This window comes from Sciurus vulgaris (genome assembly GCF_902686455.1).
Source record: "Sciurus vulgaris genome assembly, chromosome: 7".
Taxonomy (NCBI): Eukaryota; Metazoa; Chordata; class Mammalia; order Rodentia; family Sciuridae; genus Sciurus; species Sciurus vulgaris.
In genome coordinates, this window is record NC_136467.1 from 27,592,919 (window position 1) to 27,613,293 (window position 20,375).

The 20,375-nt window shown below is 43.0% G+C and overlaps 1 protein-coding gene and 1 long non-coding RNA gene across 4 annotated transcripts; one reads left to right on the top strand and one right to left on the bottom strand.

Moving 5' to 3' along the window:
• The first annotated feature begins 1,001 nt into the window (after positions 1-1,001).
• LOC306666502 lies at positions 1,002-3,289 on the top strand. Its single transcript, XR_013765322.1, has 2 exons — positions 1,002-1,672; positions 2,124-3,289. It is a non-coding gene; the product is annotated as an uncharacterized lncRNA (long non-coding RNA).
• On the bottom strand, positions 2,798-19,810 carry TNFAIP3 (TNF alpha induced protein 3). 3 transcript variants are annotated; one of them, XM_079148637.1, is made up of 9 exons: positions 19,597-19,810; positions 15,515-15,824; positions 12,245-12,435; positions 11,433-11,580; positions 11,097-11,267; positions 9,777-9,957; positions 7,998-8,917; positions 7,043-7,224; positions 2,798-6,357 (listed from the first exon to the last, which is right to left on the bottom strand). In XM_079148637.1, exons 2-9 carry the CDS (start codon positions 15,807-15,809, stop codon positions 6,154-6,156), a joined length of 2,292 nt encoding a protein of 763 aa, XP_079004763.1. In that variant the 5' UTR covers positions 15,810-15,824; positions 19,597-19,810; the 3' UTR covers positions 2,798-6,153. The 3 variants fall into 3 exon arrangements, with proteins under 3 accessions (XP_079004763.1, XP_079004762.1, XP_079004764.1); XM_079148636.1 differs by having other exon boundaries at positions 2,798-6,317; positions 19,597-19,808; XM_079148638.1 differs by lacking the exon at positions 11,097-11,267 and having other exon boundaries at positions 2,798-6,317; positions 19,597-19,809.
• Between the last annotated feature and the right edge of the window lie 565 nt (positions 19,811-20,375).

A 20,375-nucleotide genomic window follows, 5' to 3' on the forward strand; every position in this document is an offset into this window, starting at 1 on the left:
CCAAATCCAGAATGTGGGAAATGCTACAGAGCAAAGGACTCAGTCATTAACAAGTTGATATCATCACAAATTTAAAGGGAATATTAGAGAATAAATTCTTATGAAAAGTTAATGGTCAGAAGCAAGAGGACTACGTGTTGTGCAACAGGTGATCTGAGAAACTAGAATGGAGTCACGCACTGTGTGAAAATATTTTGATCCATCATGGATCACATGTATGATGGTGGTCCCCTAAGATTATATCACCCAGTTTTGTCGTATGTCTGTCACTTTGTTAAAGTACTTCTATGAGGTTTGTATGAGAAAAGCAACTAACAACACATTTCTCAGAATGTATCTCTGTGTTTAAACAAGGCATGACTGTACCTACTTGGGATTTGGGCCATATGAAATGTAAAATAGTCTAGTTAGGTGAAATAAGGCGATTATGCAAAAAGAAAATAGTCTTTTCAATTGGAGATGCACACTGAAGTATTTGTGGTTGTGAAGACACAGTAACTAAGAATCATTTTCAAATAATCCAGAAACAAAGGGGTAACAGAAGGAACAAAATTGGCAAAATAGTAATATAATGGAGTCCATTATACTATTTTCTGCTCTTTTGTATATTACGATTTTCTGCAAGTTAAAGAAAATGAGCAATAATTTTTAGGTGTGGTTTCAATCATCAGAATCACCTGGAGAGCTTAATAAAATAGATTCCAGGAGCTGTACAGTACTCCTGAATCAACTGCCCATGAATACATCATGGATAGAGGAGGAGATAAAGGCTTGTAGGTGGAATGTTTCTGTATAGATGATATGTAAATGCATATATTGTCCATGGCTCCTGGCTGGTAACTCCTTCCCCAAATCAAGCTATAGAAATTAGAATTTCTCTTCTCAAAGGTGGGTCATAGAACTAAAAATATATTCTAATCTTTACTTGCCTTTCTGTTTTGGAGTTGGCCATAAAGAAATTCTCTGACCTACTTTGTCTGATAGATCACAAGACTCCCATACCTGCAAGAAAGGAATGTTGCAGAGAAAGGCTGAGACAATCCACACAGACAGGCCTTGCTGGGCTCCCCATCCAGTCCATTAGCATTAGAACATACCCTTTCGTCCAATCGCATTTCTGCATGGTTGTTCATCCTCTAGTCATGCCTGTGGAGTGATATCTCCCCAAATCCCAAAGGACAGGGTTCAAAGAGTTTGCCACATGGATTCCTGAAGGGTGAGACACCCAAAGAAGGCATAGAAGCTTTCTGCCCCTTGTCATACCTAGTCATATGCATTTTTCATTTGTATTCTTTGTTGTATCCTTTGTAATAAACCTGTGAACATATTTACCTGAGTTACCTGAGTTCTGTGTTAATTGATTCCGAGGAGGGAAGTATAGGAACCTTGATTTATAACCTGTTGGAGAGGTAAAAACAACCTGGGGCTTGTGATTGGCATTTAAGTTGTATATGTGGGAGGTAGTCTTCAGGTCTGAGCCCCTTAGCCTGTGGGATCTGATGTGGTCTCCAGGTAGATGTGTCAGAACTGAATTGGAGGACACTGAGCTAGTGTGTTGTAGAATTCGTTGCTCTCTTGTATTTTGGTATCAGAGATCTGTTGACTGTCATGGTGTGAATTTATAATCTCCCAGTTCTGAAGGCCATCACGTCCAGGACACTTCTTCCGATGGGTCTGACCCAGGAAATCTTTTTTTTTTTTTTTTTTTTTTTTTTGAGTTTTTGAAATTCATCCATGCTTTTGCATCAATCAATAAATCACTCCTTCATATTGCTGAAGAATTGTGTACCATATGAATATACTATGACTTCTTACTAAAACTCCAATTAAGACATTTGTATTAATTTTTTCTTTTTCAACTAGTTTATTTTCTACCAAGATAGATTAAATTATTTTAAAGAGAATTTCTGAATTTCATCTGTTTTCCATATAGATATGTCATTACAAATAGTAAAAGATATATTTTACAAGAAAAGAAATGGTATTTATTCAGGAAGTACCAGGCTCACTTTCCCCCCAGGAATAGCATATTAGATAATGATTAATGAATATTTCAATCTAGAATATTTTCTTTGAGCCTCATGGGGGAGTCAAAATGATCAACATACCTTTGCATGTGTCAGTGATGACCCAGGAAATCTTAAGACTGATCTTCCTTCTTAATTCCCTGTTTCTTTTCCTCATTTTTTTTTTTTTTTTTCTTTTCCTCCTCTCCATGGAGGTTTAGGGCCTCCAGCAGAAAATAGGGATCTCAAAATCTCATTTGAGCAGGTGCAGGCTAAACTTTCTCTCCTATGGGACCTGTGTTTAACTCACATGCTCTGCTTGAGTAGATGGGTTTGCTCTCACATTATTTTTAAAAGCTTCCTTACTCTCCATGTGTGAGAGGTGGACCCATTGCTCAAGAGTACATTAAAGGGGTTAGTTATGTGGAAAGCAATCTTCATATTTGAGTCCATTTTTCTCTTTCAGCATTCATCAACAGAAAACATCAAAATTTGTTCTTAAATAATTTATTTTTTTAATATTTACTCTTGGGAAAAGGTACATTTATTTAGGAAAACTTGCAGAATCCAACAAAGATACACAGAATTATATAGAATACAACCAAATGTGCAAATTTCAAATACTTTCTATAATAAGTATAAATAATTCTATTTCACATTAATAATAAAAACATTGATAGACACAAAATATTAAGCTATCTACTTTGAAAGAACCAGATGAAAACACTGCAGTTCAGCTGATATCTTTGGAAAAAAATCAGAAAGATTTATGTTGGGGAAAACAACATGTCAGATAATAAAAGGAAAGACTACAATAGTCATTAATCACAAATATATTCAGGTCCTAAGTTCAGACCTCTAAAATGGCAGGTTTTTTCTCTGGGAAAATGCATTTTCCTCCTTTTTCATAAGGCAAGCACAACACTAACACAAAGCACACAGAGAAGCTGTAGGCCAAGGGCAGAAAGAAATTTCCTTATAATTACTGAGATTTTCTGTCCTAAGCCTGGGACATCACTGGATACAGGGTCCCTGCCCAGCAACCTTGACACAGCAGGAATACAACAAACAAAACTATAATGAAAGCCCACATCAATCTTGTCCCTGCTCCTTCCCCATCTTCTCTCCAAGGAGGTAGAATTCTCAGAGGCATCTACACACAGACAGCAGTTTCTTATCCTACAGCTGGAGTTTCATAGGAAAAAAAAGCATGAAAGTTACTGGATTCACTCTTGAAGCAATTCCTTCTTTCCTAGGAGGCAACAAGCCAAGTGTATCAGAGACCACTTCCCCCACTGTGGTCCAGAGTTTGCTAGGTTCCAGAACATGACCTAAAGCAATGCAGCGTTTTTCCCAAGGCAGAGAAACATCTTTACTAATATCTGTAATAAAATAAATAAAGTGAATTACATGAACATGACTGTGGAGTTCATGAAATAAGCTGTATATACAGGTTGTGACCCAGCAACAACCAAAAAATAGGTTGTTATTATAGTCTTGCAACTTAAATTTCTGGGCAACATTTCAACATTAAAAATCCCTCATACACAATATAAGGGTATATTAAATCTGTTCACACTTTTACATGCACCTCAGTTCAAGCTAACCTCCTTAGAGGGGAGACAATGATAAGCCAGAGTTATCTGTTTTCCCACTGAAATATTGATTTCTAAGAGGTGCTTATTATAGAGAGCAGCTCATTTCCAATGTGAACATGTTCAGTCTCAGCAGCCTCCAAATCACAGTCTGTGCTTGATTCTGCTTTTTTTCAGAAAGGAACTAGACACAAAGTAGCAGGATGTAAAATTGACACCCATAAATCAATTGCATTCTTGCACAACAGTGATAAATCATCTGAAAGAGAAAACCACCCCATTCACAATAGACTCATAAAAAAATATTTGGGAATCAATCTAACAAAAGAGGCGAAAGATCTCCACAATGAAAACTAAAGAATACTAAACAAAGAAATTGAAGAAAACTGTAGAAGATGAAAAGATCGCCTATGTTCTTGAATAGGCAGAATTAATATTGTCAAAACGGCCACACTATCAAAATCGCTATACAGATTTAATGCAATTTCTATTAAGGTTCCAATGACATTCTTCATAGAAATAGAAGAAGCAGTCATGAAACTCATTTGGAAAAATAAGAGGCCCAGAATAACCAAAGCAATCCTCAGCAAGAAAAGTGAAGCAGGAGGCATCACAATACTAGACTTTAAATTATACTACAGAGTTATAGTAACAAAAATGGCATGGTATTGGCACCAAAACAGACATGAAGACCAATGGTACAGACTAGAAGACACAGAGAAAAAGCCCTCATAATAAATAGTTATCTCATGCTAGACAAAGGTGCCAAAAACATACAGAGAAAAGTTGCCTCTTCAATAATTGGTGCTAGGAAAACTGGAAATCCATATGTAGCCAAATGAAATTAAACCCCTATTTCACCCTGCACAAAACTCAGTTCAAAGTGGATCAAGGACCCAGGCATTAGACCAGAGACCCTGTGCCTACTAGAAGAAAATGTAGGCCCAACTCTCCATCATGTTGGCTTAGGAACCAAATTCTTCAATAAGACTTCTAAAGCACAAGAAGTAAAACCAAGAATCAATAAATGGGATGGTATCAAACTATAAAGCTTTTTCATGGCAAAAGAAACAACCAAGGACGTGGAGAGAGAGAGCCTACAGAACGGGAGAAAATCTTTGCTACCTATACCTCAGATAGAGCATTAATCTCCAGGATGTGGGGGGAAAGGCACACTCATACATTGATGGTGGGACTGTGAATTGGTGCAACCACTCTGGAAAGCAATATGAAGACTGAAAACTTGGGATGGACCCACCATTTGACCCAGTTATCCCACTCCTCGGTTTATACCCAAAGGACTTCAAATCAGCACATGATAATAACACAGCCACATCAATGTTTACAACAGCTCAATTCACAATAGCTAAGCTATGGAACCACCTTCATGCCCTTCAACAGATGACTAAAGAAAGAAAATGTGGCATATATACACAGTGTATTACTCAGCCATAAAGAAAAATGAAATATGGCATTTGCCAGGAAATGGATCAAACTGGAGACTATCACACTAAGTGAAATAAGCCAATCCCAAAAATACAAATGCCATATGTTCTTTCTGATATGCAGATGCTAATGCATATTATGGGTTGGGGGAGGAAAGAGAATTGAAGTGGATCAGACAATGGGAATGAAGGGAAGGGTGGGGAAATGGGAACAGGAAAGACAGTAGAATGAATTGGATATAACTTTCCTATGTTCATATATGAACACACGACCAGTGAAACTCCACAACATGTACAACCACAAGAATGGGAAGTTATACTCCATGCATGTACAATATGTCAAAATACACTCTACTGTCAGGTATAACTAAAAAGAACAATTTTTTTTAAAAGACTCTAAAATACAAAGAAAGAAAAGAGAAAGAAAGGAGCTGGGCAGGTGGGGAAAACCATTAACTACTGACACTTTCTGAATATGTGTATTTTCCCTGAGCTTCTGCAAGTGCTTGCAGAGGGCCGTTGTGCCTTGAGGATTCAACTTCACACCTCTGACAAATGCTGATGGTGGGCGGGTGGGATGGCTCTGGGCCTCCCGACCATCTGTCCATGTGTCTTTTCCTGTTTTGCAAGATGATGAAGCAGTCCTGGTGGGCAGGCAGCAGGGGCCACTGCACACGTTCCAAGTCCAAAGTCATTCCAGCCCTCTGTTTGGCAGGAGAGGAGCAACAACAGCCTGGGGCTGAGTCTGACGTCACACACGGCTAGTCACAAGCTTTGCTCTAAGGCTGCTTGAGAATATTCCTGGTTACCAAACCCTTGCATCATAGGCATGAAGAAGAGCTTATCTTCCCTCCCTTGCTCCAAGACACCCTCAAGGCCACTGTCCCAGGGCCTGCCCCTTCTATGGCATCCAGGGGTTTGGAGCATAGCACCACTCTGGCTGGTGGCCTGCGGCCCCTCTTGGCGGGCTGGCCTCCTGTCTCTGCTTAGCCATACATCTGCTTGAACTGAAAGCATTCGTTGCAGTAGCCGTTGCACTTGGTGTTGCCAAAGTGATCGCAGGCAGGGGCCCGGCAGCGCTGTTTAGGGGGCTCTTCGGGAGTAGACTCACCCCGGTGGGCCCCAGGGCCCACCCGCTGGCTGAGGTGCTGGCACTCCATACAGAGCTCCTCGCTGCGGCAGGCCAGGATGTTCTTGCAGGAGGCCCGGGCACACTTGGGCCTTGAGGCCCCCTGTGTAGTTCGAGGCACGTCTCTGCGCTGGCTCGATCTCTGGGTGGGAAGAACAGAGAGAACTGTTGCTCTCATTTCTCTGGAAGGACACAGTGAGCTCTCAGTTGACATGTGCATTCTACAATGGGCTTATTCTGCCTAAGTGAAGGGACAAGGGCACATAGGCAGCGTGGGATGTTTCCTCCTAATCCCAAGGCTGCTGACCTGGTCCCAGGGAGGCCATGGGGAGCCACTGATCCTGACAGAGAGGCCTGCAAACTGGTCGGGAGCTCTTCCCCTGGGATTCACCGTATCAGTGCCCCTACTTAGATGGTTCCCCTGCCCTTGTGCACACAATAGGCAAAACCTCTGTCACCGTTTGCTTTCTGATATGCTTTTCAGTGGAGGTACCTGTGAGGCTCTGCCTTCTCTCTGGTTCATGATAAAGGATTATTTAAGAGGTCTGCTTCTACTACAAATCATCAAGTCTCTGATCTGAAAGCCATCTGGCTTTCCGAATGCTGGGTTTTTATTTTATGGCTAATTTTATTGGTTTTTCAAAACCAAATTCTATCTTGGGTCATGCAAATGGACAAGAGTCCTTCTAACCAGGGAGCCACAGTGATGTCCACATTTTTCCCAGGTTCTTTTAGTGGACTTTCGTAAGCAATCCTGTGTCACTGGGAGACAAAACTGGCAGGGAGGAAAGCCTGCAGGTCAGACAGCTGGGAAAAATGCTCTAGCTACGAGGACCCGACATGTACATGATCCTCAAAATGTCTTACCAGTTGCTGGTCAGTCCTTTTTGCTTCATGAAATCTCTGGTTCTGAGCTTCAATGAAGCATTTCTGACAGTATCCTTCAAACATGGTGCTTCCAAGGGTGCCGCACTCCCTCCCGAGGCACGGAACAGCATTCTGGAACCTGGAGGCCGTGGGACTGGCTTTCCCAGAGGCAGTGCCAAAATCTACAAGAGAGTTGATGCTCCTCAGTACCACATCTGGGTCACCATGTAGACACAGACACTGATGTTAGAAAAGTAAATGGATTCTAAGTAAAGGTTAGGATAGCCTTAAATATACACTTGAGACTAGACATTTACAAACTCAGCAAAATAATAAAATCATCACCAAACATCTTAGGCTTTACAGGTTGCTCACTTTGAACATGGAACAGTAATAAGTTACAATTACAGAATAAAGAGCAGACATGAACTGCCTGCCCCTCTTCTCTCGAATTAGAATGCCAAACCACAAATGTTTTCCTACAGTATCTGTGGAGACTGCCCTCTCTCTAGCTTTCAGATTTTGAGTTTCTCTCCTATACCAAATTTGAAGAAGTCTAATTTTAAACTCTATCTTATAAATGCCAGGCACCCAATGGCCTTATGAAAACCAATTCCATCAACTCTATCAGAAATCAACTCTATTGATTTCTGGCAGGTGGCAGCTAAAAGCTATGGTTTCCCTGTGCAACTGGCAGAGGCACCATGACTGTCACCAAGGGCAAGCTGGTGGAAAAGCAGTGGGATCTGACCATTCCACCTGTGCACTCAGATAGGTTTGCTTTCTTTTTTATTTGCGGTGCTGGGGATTTGAACCCAGGGCCCTGTGCTTGCGAGGCAAATACTCTACCAACCGAGCTATATCCCCAGCCCTCAGGCTCTCTTTCTTGAAGTTTAGGAACAAAACCCTTTCCAGGCAACAGTTGCTACACTAGGAAATCTATCATTTCACTCACGTTTGTTTTCTCTATACTCGATGAAACACAGCGTGCAAAATCCCTTGTTTTCTGGAGTCCCAAAATACACACAGCCAGCTTTTCTGCACTTGCTAGTCCCGGTCCTGTCCCCTGGAGTCCGTGAGGCTTGGGAGAGGCAGCCAGAGGGGTCCTCGTTTCCAGCTCTGTGGCAAGAGTGCGGGGAAAGACTCTGGATGAGCTGTGAGGGGTCTGACTTGGATCGCTGGTGACAGGAAGGAGGGAGGCTGGAACCTAGGCTGGAGGAGGGCTCTGCCGTAGTCCTTTTGAAGCAAGTACTGCAGATCCCATTAAATGTCCTGGTAACGTCCTGGAGGCAGGCCCGGCACTTACCAGGATCTAAATGCCTCGTGGTGTCTGTGGTGTGGTTGGCATTAAGCTGCCGGGCATTGTGGCAACGCTCACAAAATCCGTTGTGCTGCACATTCAGGGTGAAAGGGCAGCCGGGACTCCTGCATTTCATGGCGGTGGTCTCACTGAACAGGAAAAGGCTGGGCGCTGTTGGTGGGGCTGAATGAGGCCCTCCGGCTGGCTCCTCGGGGCTCCAGGCTGCGGGCTCGCAGGCCTCTCCCCGAGAGGCCCCGAGTGCCACACCAGGCAGCCCATCTGGGCCTGGCTTGAAGTTCAGCTTCGGCAATTTGTTTTGGTTCTTCTGCCGCCTCTCTGAGCACTCATGGCAGAAAGGCTGGGTGTTCACAGACATGAAGAAAGGGCAGTTGGGCGTTTCACATTTTACATCCATGAGAGAAAGCTGGGGCGTGGAAGGTTCCACAGGGTTCTGCGCACGCGCCCCTCTCCTCCCCTGCTCGTTGTTTTCCTGCCACTTCTTGTACTCGTGCTGCACAAGTTCAAAGTAATCATCGACCAGGTTTATTTCCTTTGGTAAATTAGCTTCATCCAACCTGAAGGGCAAATGGAAAATGAGAGATGACATAATGACCTCCAAGACTTTACTTCATTAGCCACCCAGACACAGTTTCAGAATGTGGATCATGGCAACGACTTTAATTCACCAAAATCACTGGAATGCGGGCCGACAACCTAATACGGTCCAACACATTTCCTAATACATTCTGGAGTGAAAGATGAGGCCAGTGAGTCAGCTAAGAAGACTTCATAAGAAAGTTCACAGTCTCATTTATTCTATCTTATGCACCCCAAATTACAGGTAATCCTAAAGAAAAGGTCCTCTCTACAGAGCCACCTCTACATCTTACTACTCCAGTATTCCTTTAAAACATTTGTTTTATCCTTTAACTTCTCAGAGATCAAATGTTTAGTAAAATAGTACTATTAGCAATAGTAAAATAGACTACTCATTTGGTCTGGTCTGCTCTGCCGTACAAGCAACTCTGGAACTCTGTGTTCTATATTTTGCTGTTGTTCATTTCGAACTATTGTCTGATCTGTACTGAAGCTCCCTGCCATGATTAAGCGGTGAACATGCCCATGGGCGCTGTCTGTTTACTTCTGATTCTAACTGGCTACTCTTCACTTTGAGAAACTGATTCTTGTATGCACTGCCATTATTTTCTTATTTCTTTGTTTTTTTATTTCTGTGGTTCTGGGGCTGGAACCCAGAGCCTGGCCTCGAGCATGTTAGGCAAGTACTCTAGCACAGATCTCTGCCTACGGCCCCCATCTCATACATTTCAAGTCCTCAAAAACTTTATGGTTGAGCTTTGGAGTGGCAGCAGCTTATATGGCTAAAGTAAAGGCAGTCACAGATGACAAAGAAGGTGCTAAAAATAAACGGCTTACTTTGCAGCATTAATCAGATGAGTCGTGCCGTGGTCCCAGCCTTGGACTGGGATTTCTATCACCATCAAGTACTCCTTCAAGAGCTTGTCCTTCATCTCATTTTCAGGATCTGTCAGAAAGTGAATTTTTAAGTCTTCAAATCTTCCTCGGTCTCTGTTGACAAGTGGAACAGCTCGGATTTCTAAAAGAAAAAAAAACAAAAACAGCACATGAATAAAATATTATTCAACTGAAAGAGATTGCAGGTAAGATCATATGCATAGAAAGATTAAACAGTGAAAATGCAGAAAGCATACAATTTAAAGAGGAGAAAAGTATATCGTCTAGTCATAGTTAAGCCCAAATGGGAAAACAAAGTACACTCAACTCTAATATAAAAGTGCATTGCTTCCAGGGAGCTCACACAATATTAACCAGCCTGCAGTCAGCAGATCTTACTGGTTAAATTCCCATGCTTCAGAATCAGACTAACCTAAATTTGAAGTGTGACTTTGTCACTATCAAGTTCTGTGACACTAGGCAGGTTATTTATAACCCCTCTGAGTTCCAACTGCCTCATCTGTAAAATAAAGCTACCCATGCCCACATCTCATGGAGATGCCATAATGATGAAATGGAATGAAATAATGTACCTGAAGCACTCAGCACAGTGCTATTACACATTACATTAGTATCCTAACAGCTAACCTGACAGGTATTTATTTATCTGCTCCATGCCAGGCATTATATTGAGGACACTGTGTACCTTAATCTATTAGGTATAAGAGTGACAGTGGTAGGAATATGTGTATATGGAGCTGTCAACAGATGCTTCAAGGAGGAACAGAACATACCCAGATATCATAGCAAAGTCCTGTTTCTACTACATACATACATATATATATATATCCTACTTGTGATAAATGTGCTTAAAGTTTCATACACAAAAAGATATGGGTGTGTTATGATTATTGCTACTGCATTACCGTTGCAGGTCATGTGACTCTAATCTAAAAATTCAAAATCTGAAGTGTTCCCCAATTTGAAACTTTGGAGTGGACTCTGGAGGAGGATTCTGGATTTTGAATTGGGAATGCTCAACTGGTAAAGTTTATGCAAATATTAAAAAATCTGAAAGACTCTAAAATCTGAAACACTTCTGGTTCTAAGAATTTCAGATAAGAGATACTCGACCTGTATTAGCTAAGCAAAGGACAGAATAATATATTGAAATAAAAAGAGTATACTTAAATAAGGCTATTTCAATTAGGAACAAGAGAACAAAGCCTAGTTCAAGTATCTACCAGAAGTTATGAATGTGAATGGATGCTGTTAGCTCACCAGGTCCACTGTCCTTCAGAGTCACCAGGGGTACAAAGTGCTGGCTGTCATAGCCGAGGACAATGGGGTATCTGTAGCATTCCTGGGCAGGCCAGTGGAGAGGCAAGTATATTCCACCCACTTTCAAAGGGGCGAAATTGGAACCTGATTCCAAACTTCTCAGCATTTTGTCTGTTTAAAGAAAGAGAAAGAAAAACAAGGCCCTCAGGTGACTTTCATCAAATTCCATTCAGCTACTGTTACCTGTAACTTTGGGAATGTGGGTTTTTCCTAGGAATCAAAGCATGAAAGCTGAAAAGCACTTAAATATAAATAAATGATCCGCAGGCATCTCACCTGAAATGACAATGATGGGCCTTCTGAGGATGTTGCAAAGGACAAATATATGAATTTCTTCCAGTGAATTATACTGAAGTCCACTTCGGGCTGCTGGGGTGTCTGTGGATGCCATTTTGATAAGGTTGTCCCATTCATCATTCCAGTTCTAAGGGGAAAGGGGCCAAGAGAAACAAAACAAAACTGCAATTGAATGCACTCTGCGTTAAAAAGTCATTCTGGTATTACTTTACATTTATTCATTTATATAACTCAGCTTATTTTTTCCCCTTTCTTAAAATCACCACTCAAATGATCATCTTTTCCCCCCATTTTGGTTTTCTTCCTTCACTTTTTTCCATCACAAAGCAAACTCAAAACCAGGGGAGACTAGGGACAGCACCTGCTTTCAAAAAAATCCCTGGTGAGGCATAACATTGAAGCCCCTCATCCAAATGTACACAAAAAATTCCAAGCTTGTGACCGAGAATGGTAAAGTGGTAAGTCTTCTTTTGATTGGCTGGTTCAATAGTGCATGTGAAGGGCAATCACACTGAAAAACAGGAATGCCAAAGAGAAGGCCATGATTTGGAAGACCCCCTAAAAAACGGAGAACACTGCTGGGAATCTGCAACTCAAAGCCTTGGAGCAGTCATGATCCTTGGGTTAATCCCACAGGAGGTTTCTGGTGTTTTCCACTGAGTGTGCTTTGCTCAGCCAAATTCATGTGACCTAGTAAGTCATTTGCTCCTCTTAGCACAGGGACTAGCCTAGAGAACCCTTCACCCACCATGGAGTTGTCAATAGATGCTTCATGGAGGAACAGAACATACCCGAGTATCATAGCAAAGCCCCGTTTCCACGAATTCCTGAGATTTCAGAGATTCCAGCTGCCAGCGGAATTTAAAATTGCGTGTGTCTGTCTCCTTGAGAGTGCTGAAGAGTGCCTTCCTCAGGACCAGGTCTGTGTCCTGGACACCCCACATGTATTGACAAGCAGCATGCATGAGGCAATTTCCATCACCTGAGGACAGAAGGGAGTCATGAGAAGCAGTTAAATCACCTGCAAGTAAGGCACTGCAAAGGTTTTCAGAATAAACTAGCCTGACTGCTCCTACAGGGGGCTGAATGGTTTGATTTCTTAGTCAAGGGCCAACTGATAACATTCCACAAGGTGATATAGCTATAAGGAAAAAGTAATTCTTTCCATTCTTCCTTCTAATGAGTAGCACCAACAGGGCAAAGGGGTCAGAGGACCTTGGCTGCAGCGTGGTTCTCCTCCTACCTGGATAAGGTGACCTTGAGGAAATTCCTTAAGGGCTCCGGGTACTTTCACTTTTTTCAAAATGAGAGCACTGGATTATGATCACCACAGTCTATTTCTGTCTAATGGTCCTGGTTTGCTAGCTAAGGCACTGTCACTACTGTTCTCTAAGGACGGCCACCTGGGGCAACACGCACAACCAGGAAGCAGGCTCTGCTGGGCTTATTACACAGGGACAGTCTGGCTATGACTCAGAGGTAAATGCCTTGACCAAGTCCACTGGAGCTTTTGGGACCTGGAGTTTCCTCTCCTGGTTTGTACAGTGGAGCTGACAACACCAAATTACCTACAGTCCGCCAGCCCCAGGCTCCCCGAAGTGCATTAAGTGATTCTGCTTTTATAAAAACAACTCAGTGTTTAGGGTTTGCATTTTGAGAAAAAGATAGGTCTAATTTTCTTCCATTAACTTATGGCTTCTCCAGGTTAAAACTCAAAATTCAATACTCTGCACTTTTTTCCAACTCCCAAACCATGAACATTTGGGGAGAACACTTAATACAAAAAAAAAAAAAAAAAAAGATTAACTTCTTTATCTCCTTTGGCAAATGCAAAATAGGCTTTAATTTTTAAAAACGTTAAAGTGTTTTCTTATATTATTCTCTAAGTAAGGCAATAAGGTTATTTGAAATTTATCAAAGTTCAATTACACTCGAACTGAAAAAAAAAAAAAAAATCCAAAACCTCAAATACATATCCTCCACTGCCAGTATTCCTTCAATTTACACACTTAGAAAAACTAGCTAAGTAAGCATCCTCACCAATGAACAAAACAGATCACTCAAGTCTTGTGTCTTGGCAGAAGTGTGGCAATGATTGCGTTCTGTTGAAATTTCCCCTTTGCAAAATCTAGAGCAAAGATAAGGCTTTTTTTCTTCTTCTTGTGCTTACTTTCAGTTCTTTATTGAGATGCACCAGTATAAAATTCCCTAAGCAACATCTGGAATTCCCCAGTGCTAAGTTATTTGACTAGCAATTGAGCAACAGCTATTGTACGTTTTGTTCTGGTGTGTAGACATTTAAACTGCGAACTGCACCCTGGACTTTCCAAGTGGGTGTGGTCAGGGTGAGCTGGAATAGGGCTACTCATTATACAAGTGAAATCGCCGCAGCCAATAGACGCTGGAATTTTTCACATGAAGTTTCAATTTTATGCCACCTACTCCCTTCCTCATTCACCGCAGTCTCATATCCTCAAATGCAAACTTGTGAATCACCCCCTCCCCAAACAGACCACTGTCTTTGAAGAAAGACAATTCTTCCTATGGGGGAAGAATTAAAAAAAAAAAAAAAAAAAGAAAGATACGAATAGAAATCATAGAGAAAATCCATTTGTCTGTCCCCTCCCTTAAATAGCTTTTCTTCCTTTTTTGTCATTTTAAGAAATTTTCTTCAAAGTGGGGAAATAAAGATTCTGAGCCTAAAAATCCATGTCCTAGAAAATGTTATCCAAATACACTTGCTCTTCTACTTTTATTTGTGGTCTGAGTCTTTACTGTCTTAATGACATAGGATTGCAAAATAAATGTTTACTATTTCTATTCCTTTTCTTCCTTAAGGAAATAAATCATTTCTTAAGGAAATAGTATACAATGTTAATCTTACTAATGATAATAAGGTTTCCCCCTTTTGCCCCATTTCTAATTTGTCCAAAGGCAACTCCATCTCTTTTTTCTAACAAAATGGGACAGAGTTAAATCCACAAGCCATCAGGTATTATAAGTCCCTTAATGACACCTTCACATAATAACCTACTTCTATGCACCATTTGATTTAATGCCAATAACAATGCAGACAATTCCTATCTCTAGTTTCCTTCTGACCTGTGCTTCTAAGAGTCCAAGCTTCATGAATATATGTGAAGCTGTTAGATGAATAAGAGCCCCCAGAATCAAAACAAACAAAACCCGCACCTCCCAATTTCTCTGAGTCACTCAAGTCAAAAATAGTCAAAGTTAATATACCAATTAAGTCAATTAAGTTAATGTTCTCATCGCTGCCAACAAGGATTTTCTACTCTTGGATGTATTTTGATTGGGATAATTTAGTCACTGATATTAGGACCTAAGATTGCTGCTCTTACCTAGACTGCAAGTATTTAGTTGATCTTCTATAGTTTACTCACGTATTATAATAAATATCTACATCCATCAAGCAGAATTTTGCACATGTATAAAATAGTATGATCGGATGATTCTATTGATGTACACATTCTTGCTCAAAGGAAATGATAAAAAAATAAAATAGTAAAGCTTGGAATAGGAAATAACTATTAGTGGCATCCTGGTATAAGACCACAGGCAACATTGCCCAGGTAAAGGAAAAAAATGTCCTCCACAGTCATCCACTGGTTAACCCATAAAATACCACCAACACGAGAAGTGTAAGGACATCACAGTAACAATGGGAACCACAGTAAAAACAGTTTTCACACTACCCTTTCCAACTTAAAAAATCTTTTTAAGTATGTCCACTATTGGCCAGGGAAGGGTATTATACAGATGATTCAACAGATGTTAAGGATCAGAAACACTAATCACCAATTTGGGGCCTGGTGTTTAGAAATGCATTTCCTGGGCCTCAATGCCCTCTGCAGACTAATATGCACACTTAGGAAATACCTTAATAAAAATATTCATCCAATAAGCTTGCTTCTGCATGCCCCTCATAGAACTTCGATATTAAGATGGCTATAGTTAGTGCCATTAAAACTTCATGAACCAGGACCTGGCACCCGGGGAGCCATCCCCAGGTAGCAGAAAGCACCACAGAGCAGTCTCACCATTGGTTTTCAGTGCCACGAGCTTCCTCACTTCCCGACACCAGTTGAGCTTCTTCTGGCTTTCCAGAGAAGCCTGGATGCTTCTGTCAATGAGAGCTTTGTGGATGATCTCCCGGAACTGGGGACAAAACTGGCAAGTTCTGAACATTTCCAGTGTGTATCGGTGCATGGTTTTAAAATGATGAATGATCCCATTGGTAGGTTTAAAAATGTCTTCTGGAGTTCGCTCTCTTATCTTCACAGCTTTCCGCATATTACTCAAATACAAAGCCTGAGGAAGGAGCTGCTCAGCCATTGTGTTCTGCAATGCCTGAAGAGGAGGGAAAAACCATTCCGTTAGGCAGTCTTTGTACTCCTATGTACCTGCCTGCAGGAAACCCCGGCGTTTGATCTTGTCATTACCCTAATCTGTAGGCAAAAGATCTTAGTCACCTCTGCTCCCAGGATACTAGCTGGCCCCAGAGATTAACTCACACTGGACTGTTTTAAGTTACATCACTTTAAAAGATTAGTCTAAACAAGAGAAGGAAGGCGGAGAGTGGGTACTGAGGAGGAGGGGAATAACCCCTGTTTTCAGTAACATCTGACAGGGAGCCAAGCCTGTCTGTCAGCGACAGGTCCAGGTACTGCTGCGCAAAACCCACTCAGCGCCCACTGCATTCTGAGGCCACTGCACAACAGTCACGGGATTTTAGGAGTACTGAAGCGAGTTCAGGGCACAGCAGCCCTGAGGAGTCCAGCTCCTCCAGGAAGTCCATCACCATTCAATCCCTGTCCTTGCTGCACTCCCTGCACTGCAAGGACAGTAAATCTTTATGCTGTCACCTAGGCTGGCTGCTGCTCAGATTTTCCTCTTTAGCTCCAAAGAAAAGTATGAAGAGTTTATTCACAAAGTTTATTATAACATTTATAAAGAGTCACAACTGAATTGCTTTATAACCAACAGAGAAACCTATTTCCAGCAAGATACTCCACAATTTTAAGAGCAAAACAAGCCAGGCTTGGTGGCTCATGCCTGTAATTCCAATGACTCAGGAGACTGAAGCAGGAGGATCCCAAGTTTGAGGCCAGCCTCAGGAACTCAGCAAGACCCTGTCTCAAAATAAAGATAAGAAGAGCTGAGGATGTGGCTCGGTCATACAGCACCCCTGAGTTCAATTCCAATTATGGAGGGTGGGAGGAGGAGAGCAAAATAGGCAGCAGTCTTTCAGACCCCTGCCACTGAACTTTTACAACATGAAAAGAGGAAAGATAATATTCACAATAATAAATTGTGAATAATCGTTCACCTCCAAGAACAGACATCGGTGCTCAATTATTTCAACTTATCTGCCAACCAAATTTTATCATTGCCCTCCTGGAACCAACGGATTCCCAAGTATTTGCATCCTGTCCTTGTCACCTTGAAACCATCAAGTATAATCAACTGGTGGAGAAAATGAAAATCTGGAAGCAGACTGGAAAGAAGTTTCCACCAGGGGGCCACTCAGGATAAATAAAAGGAGTGGGGCAAAGTGCAGCATCTGTCACCCACACCAACAGTGTGGAATGATGGGCACAGTGGAACTTTCCCAGAGTAGGGCAGTGTAAAGAGCCAGTTCTGCTTCACTAGCACTTAGAGGGGTGCTTCATCACACTTCCTAATTTCCAAGAAGACAAAGGTAACCTCAGAGGATAGAGATATTCCCTAGGAAATTTCACAGCAATGGTTAATCCCACTCCTCTGTCATGCTACCTGCCAGGGCAACCCACTGGGTAGGAAAGATGCTAAACCTATGTAAGAGGGAGGAGAAGAATAAATCTAGAGTTTTGGGAAAACTCTCTTGGGTGGGTCTAGGCTCTCTTAAGCCAATGATAAGGTGGTCTAAATTCCTGTGGCCCACTTAAAGGGGAGAGGTTGGGAAATTGAGGACCCTGAGGTTGCTTCTAAGAATTTGCAATGGGATTCCTAATCCAATATCTGGGTGAGGTCTGGAAGAAGTCATTCTCTGGGTTAGGTGGTGATCTCTGTTCTTTGATGTCAGATATTCCCCCGCAGGTGGAATTGGGCAAAAGCACAGCAGGATGACAGACACAATGAGAGAAAAATCTCTCTCTCTCTCTCTCTCTCTCTCTCTCTCTCTCTCTCTCTCTCACACACACACACACACACACACACACACACACACAATCTCTGTGGTGCAGCAAAAGAATCTTTCATAACAGCATTAATCCATCCATCCATCCATCCATCCATCCATCCATCCATCCATCCATAAATCTACCCAAGAAGCACTGCCTGACTACCTACTGCAGGCCAAACACTATGCTTGGCACTAAGGTTAAAAATCAGAGCTGACTTATTCCATGCCTTGAAATCACACAAGCACCTTGGGCTGTAGCTAAGGCACTGGAGGTACTGGTTCAGCCTGGATCCCAGAGCCACACAGGAGTTGAGCTTTGCTTAGAAGTCAGATCTCCTAATACCTGCCCCTTGCTATTCCCATACCCACTCCATGGTGCTTGCCACTCTCAAATGGAAACAGAAAGGCAGTAGGAAGATTTTAAACAAATTAGCATTGCCTCTTTTTGCTTTTCTGACTTCTATTCTTCTCTTTTGGACCTAAAGGTCTTTCAGCAAAGATCTAAAATGCTGAGAACTGTAAAACATATGGAAGTTACACAAATGTCAATATACTCAATAGCCTCATGTGATTTCATTCATAGATTTAGCCTTGCACAGTCTACAAAATTGCCTCCTTAAAGCAAATCAAAACCCATTGCCCAAGTTTCCAGTTCTTGAACTTCTCCACACTTAAGAATAAAGAATAAGTTTTTCCGACATATGACTCTAATGTTGTAATGTCCTTATGGGGGAAAAACAGTATTACCCTTAACTTTTTTTTTTTTTTTTTTTTTTTTTAACATCTGTTAGCTTACTGCCTTATTTAAAAAGAATTTCCCAATTTTTGTCACTAGGATCAATAAGAATCTACAGAACTGACTCATCAAAGTCTTTCCCCCCTTGTTTTATTTTTCCATTCTGGGTAGACATTTTTGTCTGCATTGTGGAAATTTATGAATTATTTATAAACAAACACCTCACTCAACTGCTGGGAAGTACCCCTCCAAAAATTGTACAAAGAATTGCAAAATATCCAAGAAGCACCTTATACAAGGAGAAAGGAGCATTAGTTGGCTTGCTCAAAAATCTGGGACGTTAGAGTTGTGATACAGAAGACTCTTTAATTAACAATGATCCTCCCCAAATGCTGCCCTGAGACACTTGACCAGACTGGCTTTCCAAGGAAAGAACAGAAAACAAAGCAGGCTCAAAAAGAGCTGAGAGCCTTTCTTAATACCACTGCTTTCCTGAGAGGCCAGGTGGCAGGATGTGGGACGACCCCAGACTGACAAAGATTGTCTGAGTGTGGGGATGCGGATGGAGCAGAGACCTGCACATCACTCTTAAAATGAACCCGCAAAAGGCAGGCCAGCGACACACTTCTACAAGCATACTTCTCATACACTGTTGCAACTGGAAAAGAAGGACACTGTGCCTTGACCCACTCCCTGCACAGAGCTCTGAGTATATGGAAGCTTCCCTGGGGACGTTTGCTGACTGTAGAACCCCCACGCCCGCCGACTTTGGCTGCCCCTGCGACACTCATCCCGGTTGGGCTGGTTCTGCACAATCTGGGAAGAAACCACAGCGCTTCTGCAAGGTCTACGTGGCTATGAGCATGCAGTGCTGAATTCCAAAAAGGACACCCAAAGTAGCAAAGCACCAACGACCACAGACCAAAGGGTCCGAGGGGCGACTCTTAATAGCTAGCTGCAACTTAAGTTCTCTGCATTATCAGAGAGGAACAGCTAGCTGGCTGGAGGAATTCAGGGCTGTCACCCCAACATCTGGCACGGCGACCTCAACTCCCTGCACTTGAAAACCCTAATGGGCACAAGCGGCCAACCAACTCCTCTCCAGCACCTCTGCAAAACCAATGCCAGACAGACATCGCCTGCCCGAGTGGCTGCCCCGCACGCACCCGCAGCCCTCGCCCGCGGTGAGCCCGTGCACCCTGCGCAGGAAAGAGACCGGTTACCTCTTCGGGCCGCGCGATCCTCCAGCAAAGTTCGGAGTCCGGGTCAGGACAGGCGCGCGCCGCAGGCTGGGGTCGCTGTCCCGGTCGGGCCGAAGAGGCGCCCCATGGACGCCCGGGCTGGGCTCTGTAGTTGGCCGGGGGTGTGAACGTCTCCGGCGGCCTCTCTGGTCGCTCCGCCCCCGCGGGCTCGAACTCGCTGCGCTCCGCCCGCCGCGACGACGGCAGACTGCCCAGTTTCCTCTTTGCCTGCTGTTGTACAGGCGGACTCGGGGATTTCCACTCGGGACTTTCCAGTCACGTGATGCCCGGCTCGGCGCCCGAGCCCGCGCGGCGGTCGCGAGCCACCAGAGGGCGCAGGGGGCGCTGGAGGCCGCCACCCGGCCGCCTGCCAGGCTGCCCGCCCCGCCCCGCGCTGTCAGCCGCCAGCCTCGGGGAGAAACTCCTGCGCCCCGCCCCGGGGTGTCCCCGCGTGAGTCACCTGGGCATTTCGGAAGCTGGCCTCAACGTCACATCCATGTGGAAATCGCGGTGATGGGAACTGGAAATGAAATAGGTTCTTTTTTCGCAGCTTTTTCTGCAGAATCAACTGTGGCGAAGAAGGAGGGAAATAAGAAAGAAAGAAAACCCTAAAAACCACCCGATGCCAGGGACCGCAGGCCTGAGGACGGGTTTGAAAAGTTTGCGCTGTGCACGTGATGCGTTCTGAAGGGAGAGCCCTAGCTAGGGCCGGAGAGGGGATTTCGAGAAAAAGAAGCGTGGTCCCTAAGCTTATCGTTCCT

Excerpts from the sequence above, each read along its gene's own strand:
- TNFAIP3 (XM_079148636.1), bottom strand. The coding sequence starts at position 15,809 with ATGGCTGAGCAGCTCCTTCCTCAGGCTTTGTATTTGAGTAATATGCGG. Across the intron at positions 11,268-11,432 it reads GCCCATCATTGTCATTTCAG|ACAAAATGCTGAGAAGTTTG; the intron begins GTGAGATGCCTG and ends TTCTTTAAACAG. Across the intron at positions 6,318-7,042 it reads AAAGGACTGACCAGCAACTG|AGATCGAGCCAGCGCAGAGA; the intron begins GTAAGACATTTT and ends CTTCCCACCCAG.